General features: G+C 35.9%; 1 protein-coding gene across 1 annotated transcript; it reads left to right on the forward strand.

Moving 5' to 3' along the window:
- Positions 1–5,556: 5,556 nt before the first annotated feature.
- Positions 5,557–10,884, forward strand: LOC139753098 (uncharacterized). The gene is made up of 5 exons (XM_071669187.1): positions 5,557–5,705; positions 6,573–6,655; positions 7,674–7,812; positions 8,941–9,099; positions 10,429–10,884. The coding sequence occupies exons 1-5, from the start codon at positions 5,697–5,699 to the stop codon at positions 10,504–10,506; spliced, it is 468 nt and encodes a 155-aa protein (XP_071525288.1). The 5' UTR covers positions 5,557–5,696; the 3' UTR covers positions 10,507–10,884.
- Positions 10,885–11,869: the final 985 nt, after the last annotated feature.

Here is an 11,869-nt window from a genome sequence, read left to right on the forward strand (position 1 = left end):
ATGCAACACTTGTACTATTAAATGATATTAATAAGCATTTAGATAAGCCCAAATCACAAATTAGAGCACTATACATTGATTTTAGTTCAGCATTTAATACAATGCAACCTCATATTTTGCTCAATAAAATGCTAGAATTGGGTGTAAATAGAAATATCTTAATATGGATTTTTAGCTTTTTAACCCAGAGACCCCAATATACCAATGTAAATAATGTTAAGTCTAATGTGATAGTCACCGACATAGGAGTCCCCCAAGGTTGTGTATTGTCCCCAGCTCTTTTCACCTTGTATACAGATGATTGTAGAAGTGAAATTGATGATTGTACTATTATAAAATATGCTGACGATACAGTTATCTTAGGAAAAATTGTAAATAATAATTATGAAGGCTATTTAACTCAAGTTAAGAAATTCGTTGACTGGAGTAAACAAAATTTTTTGGAGCTTAATGTAAAGAAAACGAAAGAGATGATATTTGATTTCAGAACTAAAAATAAACACGTACCAGACCTATTAACAATTGAGGAAGAAAACGTAGAAAGAGTAAACCAGTCTAAGTATTTGGGCTTTATGATTGATGACCAGTTGAAGGGAAGTGTTAATACAGATATGGTGTCAAGGAAATGTAACCAAAGATTACACTTTGTACGTATCTTGCATAACCTACATGTAGATAAAATGGTCATTAGCCTATTTTACAAATCAATTTTAGAATCAGTTATAAATTTTTCAATCACTGCCTGGTATGGAAAACTTACTTGCAAAGATAAAAAGAAGTTGGGAAGGATTGTTAAGAAAGCAAGAAAACTAGGTGCAGAGACCAGATCACTGAATAAGCTTTATCAAAAAGGTACAATGAAACAAGTAGACAGAATGATGAAAGATGTAACGCATCCGCTACATAATTGTTACACGTATCTTAAATCTGGTAGAAGGCTAGTTCTGCCCAAGCTGCACACAGATAGATACAAAAAGTCGTTTGTACCTAAAAGCATTCTGCTTTTCAATCATCTATCATCACTATAACTTCTAGCTCTAAGTTTCATGATAACTGTAGGTGATGGTTCATGATAGGGATGGTGACAAGCTGATATCGCATGTACACAATAGCAAAGTAACATTTTATATGAAATAACCTATGCAATATTTCTTGTTAATATTTTAATGTTTTTTTCTTTTTTTTTATTTTTTTTACAACTACTAAGGAGCTCTAAAGCCAAAACGAATTTCATTTTGTATTACATTTTGTATAACAATTTGACGAATAAAGTATCTTATCTTATCTTATCTTATCTTAATCACTCGACCAGTTACATGAATTCTAAGGTTTTGACCACAGATTCTTTTTCAACAGACGTAAAAGCATCTTTGCTGAAATTTTCAGGAAAATCTATTTTTTTCAGAAATAATATTTTGCTCAGATTTTCAGGTTCTTCAGATTTTAATGAAACTGGGAATATGTGGTATTCTATATAGTGATTAAGGATATCGAGTCAAAAGACTGCATTTCGTAAAATCAAGCGCCTAATTACATATTTAATATTGATTATAACTACATTAATATGCTAATTACTCGACTAATTACATGAATTTTAAGGTTTTGACCACATATTCTTATTTAACAGACGTAAAGGCATCTGTGCTAAAATTTTCAGGAAATCTATTTTTTCAAAAAAATTAAGAAAAATCCAAGGCTATATATATAGCCTAGGATAATATTTTGCTTAGATTTTCAAGTTCTTCAGATTTTAATGAATTTCTGGGAATATGTGGTATTCTATATGGTGATTAAGGATATCGAGTCAAAAGACTGCATTTCGTAAAATCAAGCGCTTAATTACATACTTAATATTAATTATAATTACATTAATATGCTAATTACTCGACCAATTACACAAATTTTAAGGTTTTGACCACAGATTCTTATTCAACAGACGTAAAAGTATCTATGCTGAAAATTTCAGGAAAATCTATTTTTTCAAAAAAAAATCAAGAAAAAATCCATGTAGCCTTGGATAATATTTTGCTCCGATTTTCAAGTTCTTCAGATTTTAATAAGTTTCCGGGAATATATGGTATTCTATAAGGTTATTAAGAATATCCAGTCAAAAGACTGTATTTCGTATAATCAAGCGCTTAATTACATATTTAATATTAATTATAATTACATTAATATGCTAATTACTCGACTAATTACACGAATTTTAAGGTTTTGACCACATATTCTTATTTAACAGACGTAAAAGCATCTATGCTGAGAATTTCAGGAAAATCTATTTTTTCAAAAAAAATCAAGAAAAATCCTGTAGCCTAGAATAATATTTTGCTCATATTTTCAAGTTCTTCAGATTCTAATGAATTTCTGGGAATATGTGGTATTCTGTATGGTGATTAAGGATATCGAGTCAAGAGACTGTATTTCGTAAAATCAAGCGCTTAATTACATACTTAATATTAATTATGATTACATTAATATGCTAATTACTCGACTAATTACACGTATTTTAAGGTTTTGACCACAGATTCTTTTTCAACAGACCTAAAAGGATCTATGCTGAAAATTTTAGGAAAATCTATTTTTTCAAAAAAAAATCAAGAAAAATCCCTACGATAATATTTTACTCAAATTTTCATCTTCTTCAGATTTTAATGAAAATCTAGGTATAAGTGGTATTCATTATGGTCATTAAGTGTATCGAGTCAAAAGACTGCATTTCGTAAAATTAAGCGCTTAACCACATATTTAATATCAATTATAATTAATTATATTAATATGCTAGTTACTCGACTAATTACACGAATTTTAAGGTTTTAACCAAAGAGATCTCATTCAACACACGTACAAGGATCTATGCTGAAATTTTCAGGAAAATCTATTTTTTCAAATAAAATCAAGAAAAATCCAAGGATTGATAATATTTTGGTCAGATTTTCAACCTCTTCAGATTCTAATGAAACTCTGGGAATATGTTGTATTTTATATGATGATTAAGGATATCGAGTCAGTATTTTATATGGTGATTAAGGATATCGAGTCAAAAGACTGCATTTCGTAAAGTCAAGCGCTTAATTACATACTTAATATTAATTATAATTACATTAATATGCTAATTACTCGACTAATTACACGAATTTTAAGGTTTTGATCAAAGATTCTTATTCAACAGACGTAAGAGCATTTATGCTGAAATTTTTAGGAAAATCTATTTTTTCAAAAAAAATCAAGAAAAATCCATAGCCTTGGATAATATTTTGCTCAGATTTTCAACTTGTTCAGATTTTAATGGAAATCTGGGTATAAGTGGTATTCTCTATGGTGATTAAGTGTATCGAGTCAAAAGATTGCATTTCGTAAAATTAAGCGCTTAATGACATACTTAATATTAATTATAGTTATATCAATATGCTAATTACTCGACTAATTACACGAATTTTAAGGTTTTGACCAATGATTCGTATTCAACATACGTACTAGCATATATGCTGAAATTTTCAGGAAAATCTATTTTTTCAAGAAAAATCAAGAAAAAATCAAGATTTAATGAAAATCGGTGTATAAGTGGTATTCTCTATGGTGAATAAGTGTACCGAGTCAAAAGATTGCGTTTCGTAAAATTAAGCGCTTAATTACATAATAATTTTAATTATTAATACGCTAATTACTCGACTAATTACATAAATTCTAAGGTTTTGACCACAGATTCTTATTCAACAGACGTAAAAGCATCTATGCTGAAATTTTCAGGAAAATCTGTTTTTTCAGAAAAATCAAATAAAATCCTAGGCCTTGGATAATATTTTGCTCAAATTTTCAACTTGTTCATATTTTAATGAAAATCTGGGTATAAGTGGTATTCTCTATGGTGATTAAGTGTATTGAGTCAAAAGATTGCATTTCGTAAAATTCAGCGCTTAATTACATATATATATATATATATATATATATATATATATATATATATATATATATATATATATATATATATATATATATATATAGGAGTGTACGAGGAAAATGAAACACGATAAGTTCCCCAGTGCACTAGTGTAATAATCACATCATCAGGGAAGAAACAAGAAAGAAATATGTCAGCTGATATACAACGAAGAGACCTAGTTAGGATGAAGAGGAAATGACCTGGAACTGTAAGAAAGAAAACTGAGAAGGTGCTTAAAGCAATGAAATGATATCGTTTAAGCTCAGGTGTCGAAATCTGTTTGATTAAACAGGTTGGCTAACATCAACTCGACGTTTTGTTGATGCATTTCCCCTCCACCTGCCATTAATACCTTAAGAATGTGTGGAGTTTTTATTTTCAATGTTAGTTTTCTCATCACAAATACATCTATTGTTCCATAAACTTTCAGTTGTCAAACTGAATGGTAAATGATCCGATGTTTGTTAGTTATATTACTTTAGTCTTCCTCATACATTATTCTACACTGCGGTTAAATATTTTGAATCGTACATACAGACTTGTTCTCAGAAACTATCATCCACAGCTCCTGCCAATCATAAACCCAAACATTAGGAACTCCGGCAGAGATGTTGGAGACATCAATTCCAAGAAATATGGATAAAGAGGAATTTTAGCTGCTAGTCGGACGATGGATGTCACTGTGGTGTACGCTCGTGCGCGAGGATAGTACCGTCGGGTTCTGTGATCGTACCGTCGTGATCAAAGGTACAATTTCGGAGTTCTTGAGCTCCGGCTGGTTGTGGTTACATTGCGAGTGGAAAGTCACCTTCGGTGGAGACTTTCTCACGGGAGCACAATATCGTCTAAGGACTCTTCGCTTCAAAGAAGTCCTTCCTTTCCATGCTACTGATTGTAGCGTAGCCATGGAGCCATAGAACCAGCTTCGCGTACTTGCGACAGAATTATATTATGAGGCAAGGCACATAGTGCTCACCACAGAGACAGGCAGCCAGAGAAACAAATGCAAGTATTGCTAAAAGGCACAAATGAGTTGAACAGTTGCAGTGTAGTGTGTGGAAACAGCTGTATGTGGGCCCGCTTGTAGCGGTGCAGCTGCACAACACTGGCCAAATCGTGTCAGAAATTTAATGCGAAATTCCAGTAGAGAAATCACTTTGGCCAAAGTTTCATCAAGTTCTTCCTCAAATCATACTCTAATTTCATTCACATAAATACTTCACCTTCTGGTTTCACCATTTTCGACCAATTCTTTGGTCATTTCATTGTTCCCCAGTTTCACCAATTCCATATCTGTCGTCTGTCCCCGTTTCATTTTCGCCACCCCATCCTGTTTCACATCTCCATCTAGGTTTCACCGTCCTCACCGTCAATCACTGCTTTGGCTACGCCACCCTAGCCTTTGTCACATACTTTCGTAAGTACAGAAAAAAGAGGAGAGAGAGAGAGAGAGAGAGAGAGAGAGAGAGAGAGAGAGAGAGAGAGAGAGAGAGAGAGAGAGAGGCGAATGAACTATGTAGCCACAGGACACGATCCATTATTTTGTAAACATTATCGAGGAACGCGACCGCTAACATCAGCAGCAGCAACAACATCGGGGGCTGGAGAACCCTCGCTTGCATGTTTTACCTTAGTTACCAGTTAGGCGAGTGGGGACGTCTTTGCCTTAATCAGGTACTTGACACCACAGGAGGAAGAGCACCGTCGTCTGTGTGGCACCCCAGAGGAACCTTCCCCGGGGCTTTCCCTGGCGACCATGGCACGAGTAAGTCTTGCGTCTGGTCTTCAGTACGAGTTAGCTATTGGCAAGGCACTCCCGTATGTCAGAGCGAAGCGACGAAATCATTGACAGTCTCTTTAGACGACAGGATTTGGGGATTCTCTTGACTTTATTCATCTTTTAGTCCACATCAGTATTTTCGAGAGAAAGACTTCCCTCCTGTGCTTTATACAGAGGTTCAGGCGTACACAACATACACATGAACTTAAGAAATATTATTTTATCAGGATTTGTTCGTCGATCATACAGTATCATTAGGTCTTGTTCTGTAGTGGTTCTCTGTCGTCTGCAGCAGTAGTTGTCTTTGGTCTTTAGTGCTTGTTTTTGGATGTGACGAATCTCTGTTGGTTACCTGTGGGCTATGTAGATGTCTGTGGCAGCCATATGATGTCTGCCTTGGTCATTTGTGGTCTGTGGAGATTGTGTTAAATGAGTCCGTTGTGATCATGCCTGCGATATTTGTCTGTATTCTGTGAGGCTGATTTATGTCCCCTGTGGTGGTTGTCTGTGGTCTGTGATGGTTGTGTGGAACGAATAAGAATGCAGAGTAACTACCACAATATTACGTTATCTGATGCGATTTTCTGCTGTGGTTTTCTGTGGTTTGCGGTGATTTCCTGTAGCGTGCAATGACTGTCTGTGGTGTGACGTGACTATATGTAGATCGAGGTGATGACAGAGGTTGAGGAGGTTCTATTGCAGACCGTGCAGATATCCTGCTGACTCTGGAGGCTGTCCACTGACTATGGAGGTTATCTGCTGACTGTAGAGGTTGTGTGTTGTCTGCGGAGCATATGTGTGTCGTCAGAATCCAAGTCTGTAACCTGAAGACTGACTGACCTCCGTCCGCAGAGCGGCGGGATGTTGACGACGATCGCCCTAGTGACGGTGACGCTGCTGGTGCTGGGAGTCCGCTTTACCACCAGCAGGAGGACGTGAGTACCCGTGTGCCAACACCTTCCTACATGAACAAGTAAAGATAGATCGATTAGGGGTAGATAGTTAGTTATGAAAAGACCAATATAGTGATATATATACGAGGAGATTGATGTATCAGTGGAGTTGAATAGGTAGATAGAGAGATCAGTTAGTTACAGTTATGAAGAGACTCGTAGAGAGATTTGTGACTAGAGAAACGAAGGCATCAATGTAGAAGAATAAGTGAATAGAAGGACGTACGTGCACATAAGGAGACAGAGAGGAACGTGATGATATGCTGTTGGGTTAAGATGGTAGTCAAGCCAAGCCATGTGACTAGGCTATGATCGCTCCAGCCTGTTGCACAGAGGTCCCGGGTTCGATCCTGGCTGTTGGAGGTTTGTATGTTCTGTGAAGGTGCGCGTTCGTATGCACTTTGTTCGTATATGTATATATATATATATATATATATATATATATATATATATATATATATATATATATATATATATATATACATATATATATATATATATATATATATATATATATATATTATCCCTGGGGATAGGGGAGAAAGAATAGTTTCCACTTATTCCCTGCATGTCGTAGAAGGTGACTAAAATGGGAGAGAGCAGGGAAATCCTCCCCTCCCGTTTATGATTTTCCAAAGAAGGAACGGAGAGGTGGGCCAAGTGAGGATATACCCTCTAAGGCTCACTCCTCTGTTCTTAACGCTACCTCGCTAACGCGGGATAAGGCGAATATGTATGAAATATATATATATATATATATATATATATATATATATATATATATATATATATATATATATATATATATATATATATATATATATATATATATATATGCGTGTGTGTGTGTGTGTGTGTGTGCAGAGAAGATAAATGTAGATACATGTCTTCGTTTTCCCCTTTCTCCTCTCCTCCTTTCACTACATCTACCATTCCTTCTCCTTACGCCTCTTCCTTTTCTGATTCTTCCTTACCATCTGTCTCTCTCTCTCTCCCACAGATGCCACGTAAAGATCAAGCTGGACCAGAAGGGTAACCAGTCCAGACAGTGGAACTTCCCAAGCTTAAGAGTCGGGCGCTTCATGGGTTTCATCCCCTGCATGAAGGCGGAAAAGCTCTGCAAACGGCTGTTGCCGCAGGTCTGTCAGAGGGGAACAGAATCGGATAGTAATAGACTCAGGGGCAACAGGGTATTAACCTGTGGGTAATTCAAGAGATATGGGATGTACGGGTGTGAAGAAAGATGTAAAACTTATATCACATGGAATCTATCGACTTCAAAAGTCAATTACAGTTTAGTTTCCACCTGGCGAGATTTTCTGATAGGCTGCTGGCTCTCTAGGGCAAATCCAGTGGAAATCTTGACAGGTTCACTCCGTTTCCCCGTCCCCCACAATGATTTACACGTAGCAGAAGTCGCGTATACTTAGGATTTCCCGAATTAGTCTTATTTATGGAAAGTATACGAGTAATGGCTACTATAAGACATACTTGTTTATAGATATCCCTAGCCCAGAATAGGTATTTCGTCCTATCATGTTATATGACAATGTATTATACGTCAGTTTACTTTTGAAAGTGTTGTGATTCCTTCACAGTGCATCAGCTAGGACGATTGTGAGACATCACAACTAATCATACGTATTAAGATATAAGATGCACAGGAAGCAACATGCAAGTGAAATCGATGATATGTTTTCAAACTATTACTAAATCCTATACGTTTCCTTCCTAATAAGTTATACCTTTAATGAATTCGTTTTCTTTGATAAGTTAACTCCTTCCATTTTCTCTAATACGGCTATCCATTAGAGAGTGGACTGTTAATTCTCCTGAGTAAGGTAAGAGCAGTACTGTGATTTAATATGTCATATTGGTAATAAATGTTTTCTTAGGAAACAAATCACAGAATGAATTAATCACTGTGATGGATCACTTGATGCTGAGAAACCGAATATCTGTTGCATGTTTGAAATGTTGCTATAAATTGTATCAAGATATAAAAACAGTATAGCCAATCACTCCTGCTGAACTTCTAAGTCGGATAGTTCTGTTCCCCGAATTCCCTAAATCTAACCTGTAAGTGTAACCCAGTTTAGCGAACTATATGCACTTAGTGACTGCAAACCGTAGTGGCATATGTGACGGACAGACTTGGGTGATGCAAGTCTGTATTTGAGCAGTAATCTTAAAGCCACTACTGACCGCTTATGTTACCAATGTCCCTTTCTGTGCTCATGGCAGTCATCAGTTTTGTTGTGTTCAAGCATGTGACGCGACTGTTGGGAGGAGGCTCAGTCAATCCCATCCTTGGACAAGCTGGAAAGACTATGTGCGCCAGATTCACAAAGACGCTGCCTGCTGGACACCGAGGCTATGTATGGGCCATTTGGAACATAAGCGCCTGTAAGAAGAGGAACGAATTGGTCAGTATTCCCTTGTGTCTTTCTAATACTAACGTATTTCATCACCAGGAGGCGCTAATTCAATCGAATCTTTGGCTTCCGTGTGTGTTCGAAGAGAAACCTACACTAATAGAACCCTGCTCCTTATCCTTGTATCTTTATCGCATAAGATTTTGAATTTCTCAGTGCTAATCATATTTACTTCTTCCTCGCTTTGTTTGTATCATAAGGCCTTTAATCTCTTGCTGAAGAAATGCTCCTCACATTTCCGTACGCGAAGAGCTTCTTTTGCCAAACTATTGTCTGTCCTACATCGACCCTTGACTTGACCTCGAAATTTTGCATCTAGTTATCATCTGTCATCTTATCCATCTTTCCTCTAGGGCGAGCAGATCAACAGTTTCTTTCCTGTCTTCGATTTTCATATCATTACTGGATTCCTTTAGATCCTTTTCAGTAATTTTGCTCAAGATCTTAAATGAGAAGATCAGATTGTTGCTTGTTTATTCAGACCTAGGTTTAATATCCTTAGTTTACATCCAAGCCACGCATCTTACCATCCATACACATAGTCAATTCTTGACCCTCGCTTCCCTAACGGGCCCTTTCACGTGATGTTCTGTTGACATGTACGGCATGATGTTGATCTATAGGTTCATTTCATGTTACATCTCTTGCTTCTTGTTTACCCGATATAGTAATCGAAGTCTGGTTTGTTTCAACCTCTTCCCATCTCTATAACGCTGCATTTTCCATATCCCACCGTATCACCATATCCCCGACTTCTTTGCCAATTTATCTAAGTACCTTTGTGATATTTCGTTGTCCCTCGTACACCTAACTTCCTTCCGATATTTTGGTACAACCAGCAAACATATGCAGGTATAATTTCATCTCATTTAGCAAGTCATTTACATAGATTAGAAATACTCGTGATCCCAACACTAAGCCTTGAATCTGATACCCCATTTGTCACCGTCGCGTTGCAAAGGTTGAGATTTCCGTAATGTATTCTCTATTCTCTCCGTGTTTTGTGTGTGTGCGCCTGTTTAGACCGCTGAGAAATATCTTCACAATGTGATTATCTGTTTCATAACTTTCAGCTTTATCTATGATGAGATTTGATTGTGTTTAGTTGTTGGTAAGGAATGGAATGCCGGACACAACAGGTTTGTCTCGTATATTAATCAATCTCTACAAATTAATACATTACCTTCCTTAACTTATAGAAAAAAAAAAACCACCATATTATATCATCTAGATTCTCTCTGATTCTCCAAAGGATTGGACTTGATATATAACTTTTATCTCAAGAAAACTAAAACTATTTCCCTTTTTTTTCTGTCACAGTATCTCGGCCGCATCTGCTGTAACTGGGTCGACAACATATATCTCCCTCAAGACGCCTGTCCTTCAGGGACACAATAGACTACAACCTTCTTATATGTCGCTAAATGAAGCCCACCTGCCAGAGATGATTATATCTTGAGTGGAGAGTCAGCTATGGCGAAGCTATATCAATGGAAGTAGTCACATCAAAGAGCTTCTCAATCCAGAGTCTGCTGTAGGAAGTAGCGCAGATTTGGGCTACAGGAGCCGAGAAAAAGAGGTCCTGGGTAAAACCAGGACCCTTTCCTAGAAATACATGGACTTCCATTGTGGTGCTGGGATGATGGATCACAAATTTGATTTTTAATATATCCTTTATCACATGTTTCGTACTGTATATGTATTTCATAATCGATCCATGTTTTCTTATGTCAACCAGCGATCGGTTCCGGCTGCTCAAGAGAATGTCTAATTAGATTCATATTTACTTTTTCCTCTGCTTATTTTATGAAATGAAAATATATAATAGCATTAAAACATTGACATTAAGAGATATGTTGATATTTTCCGTAGTTTTCTGCGAGATGATTAAGCAAGTAGTATCAATTTATGTAGGTTATAGTCATCTTGCATAGTCAGGAAGCGAAATATGGTTACAGAATTAATGATTGATGAACTTTCTTGTTCCTGGCAGTTAAATCATTCAGTTAACAAGAAAAGGACCGTCTAATTTCTCTATATTTCATTTTGTTTTCCTAACATTGAGAAATTGTCACAAAATACGAGTGAAAGATTTATTCATTCCAGAGCGTAATATGGAATGAGAAGACAAGAGACGTGAATTATTTTTTCCTTTATTTTTCGTGGATGGCTTATCATCCCACATAAGAATAATCTACCGATAAAATTCTATTATTGTGCAATGAAAAAAACGCGTTAACTTTACATCACGATGAACAAAAAAGAAAGATACCGGCATTTTCAGTAGATTTGTATAATTTCAACTGGTTAACGATAATCTTCTTCTAACCCATAGAATTTTATCATATGAATAAAACAGGTGATAAAAAAGGGTTCCGTTACCAGATTCAGAGTCTTTAGAGGGTAGTTCTTAAAGTGGAATTTATTGTCTCTTCCAGGTCATCAGAGTTAAATGGCAGACATTGGCTGTTTTCACAAGTAAAAGTAGGATTTTTACTGAACATTTTTGTAAAACATAGACTATGGTAAAAAAAAAACAGTGAAATAAGAAAGTTAATTAACTAACTTACATTGTAGCCTTAAACATCTTTAGATTTAAACAATTTACAGTGCTAAAACCAAATGAAATTAGCTTTTTAAGAGCAATCACTGCTTTAATAAAACAAAAATTGAGGGAATATCTTCACCTGGCGAGGTAGCGCAAGATATATATATATATATATATATATATATATATATATATATATATATATATATATAT

This window comes from Panulirus ornatus, chromosome 14, assembly GCF_036320965.1.
Source record: "Panulirus ornatus isolate Po-2019 chromosome 14, ASM3632096v1, whole genome shotgun sequence".
Taxonomy (NCBI): Eukaryota; Metazoa; Arthropoda; class Malacostraca; order Decapoda; family Palinuridae; genus Panulirus; species Panulirus ornatus.

What these genes read in the sequence shown, in the direction of transcription:
- LOC139753098 (XM_071669187.1), top strand. An exon ending in TTTACCACCAGCAGGAGGAC is followed by an intron (nt 6,656 to 7,673) that starts GTGAGTACCCGT and finishes TCTCTCCCACAG; the next exon opens with ATGCCACGTAAAGATCAAGC. An exon ending in GTAAGAAGAGGAACGAATTG is followed by an intron (nt 9,100 to 10,428) that starts GTCAGTATTCCC and finishes TTTCTGTCACAG; the next exon opens with TATCTCGGCCGCATCTGCTG.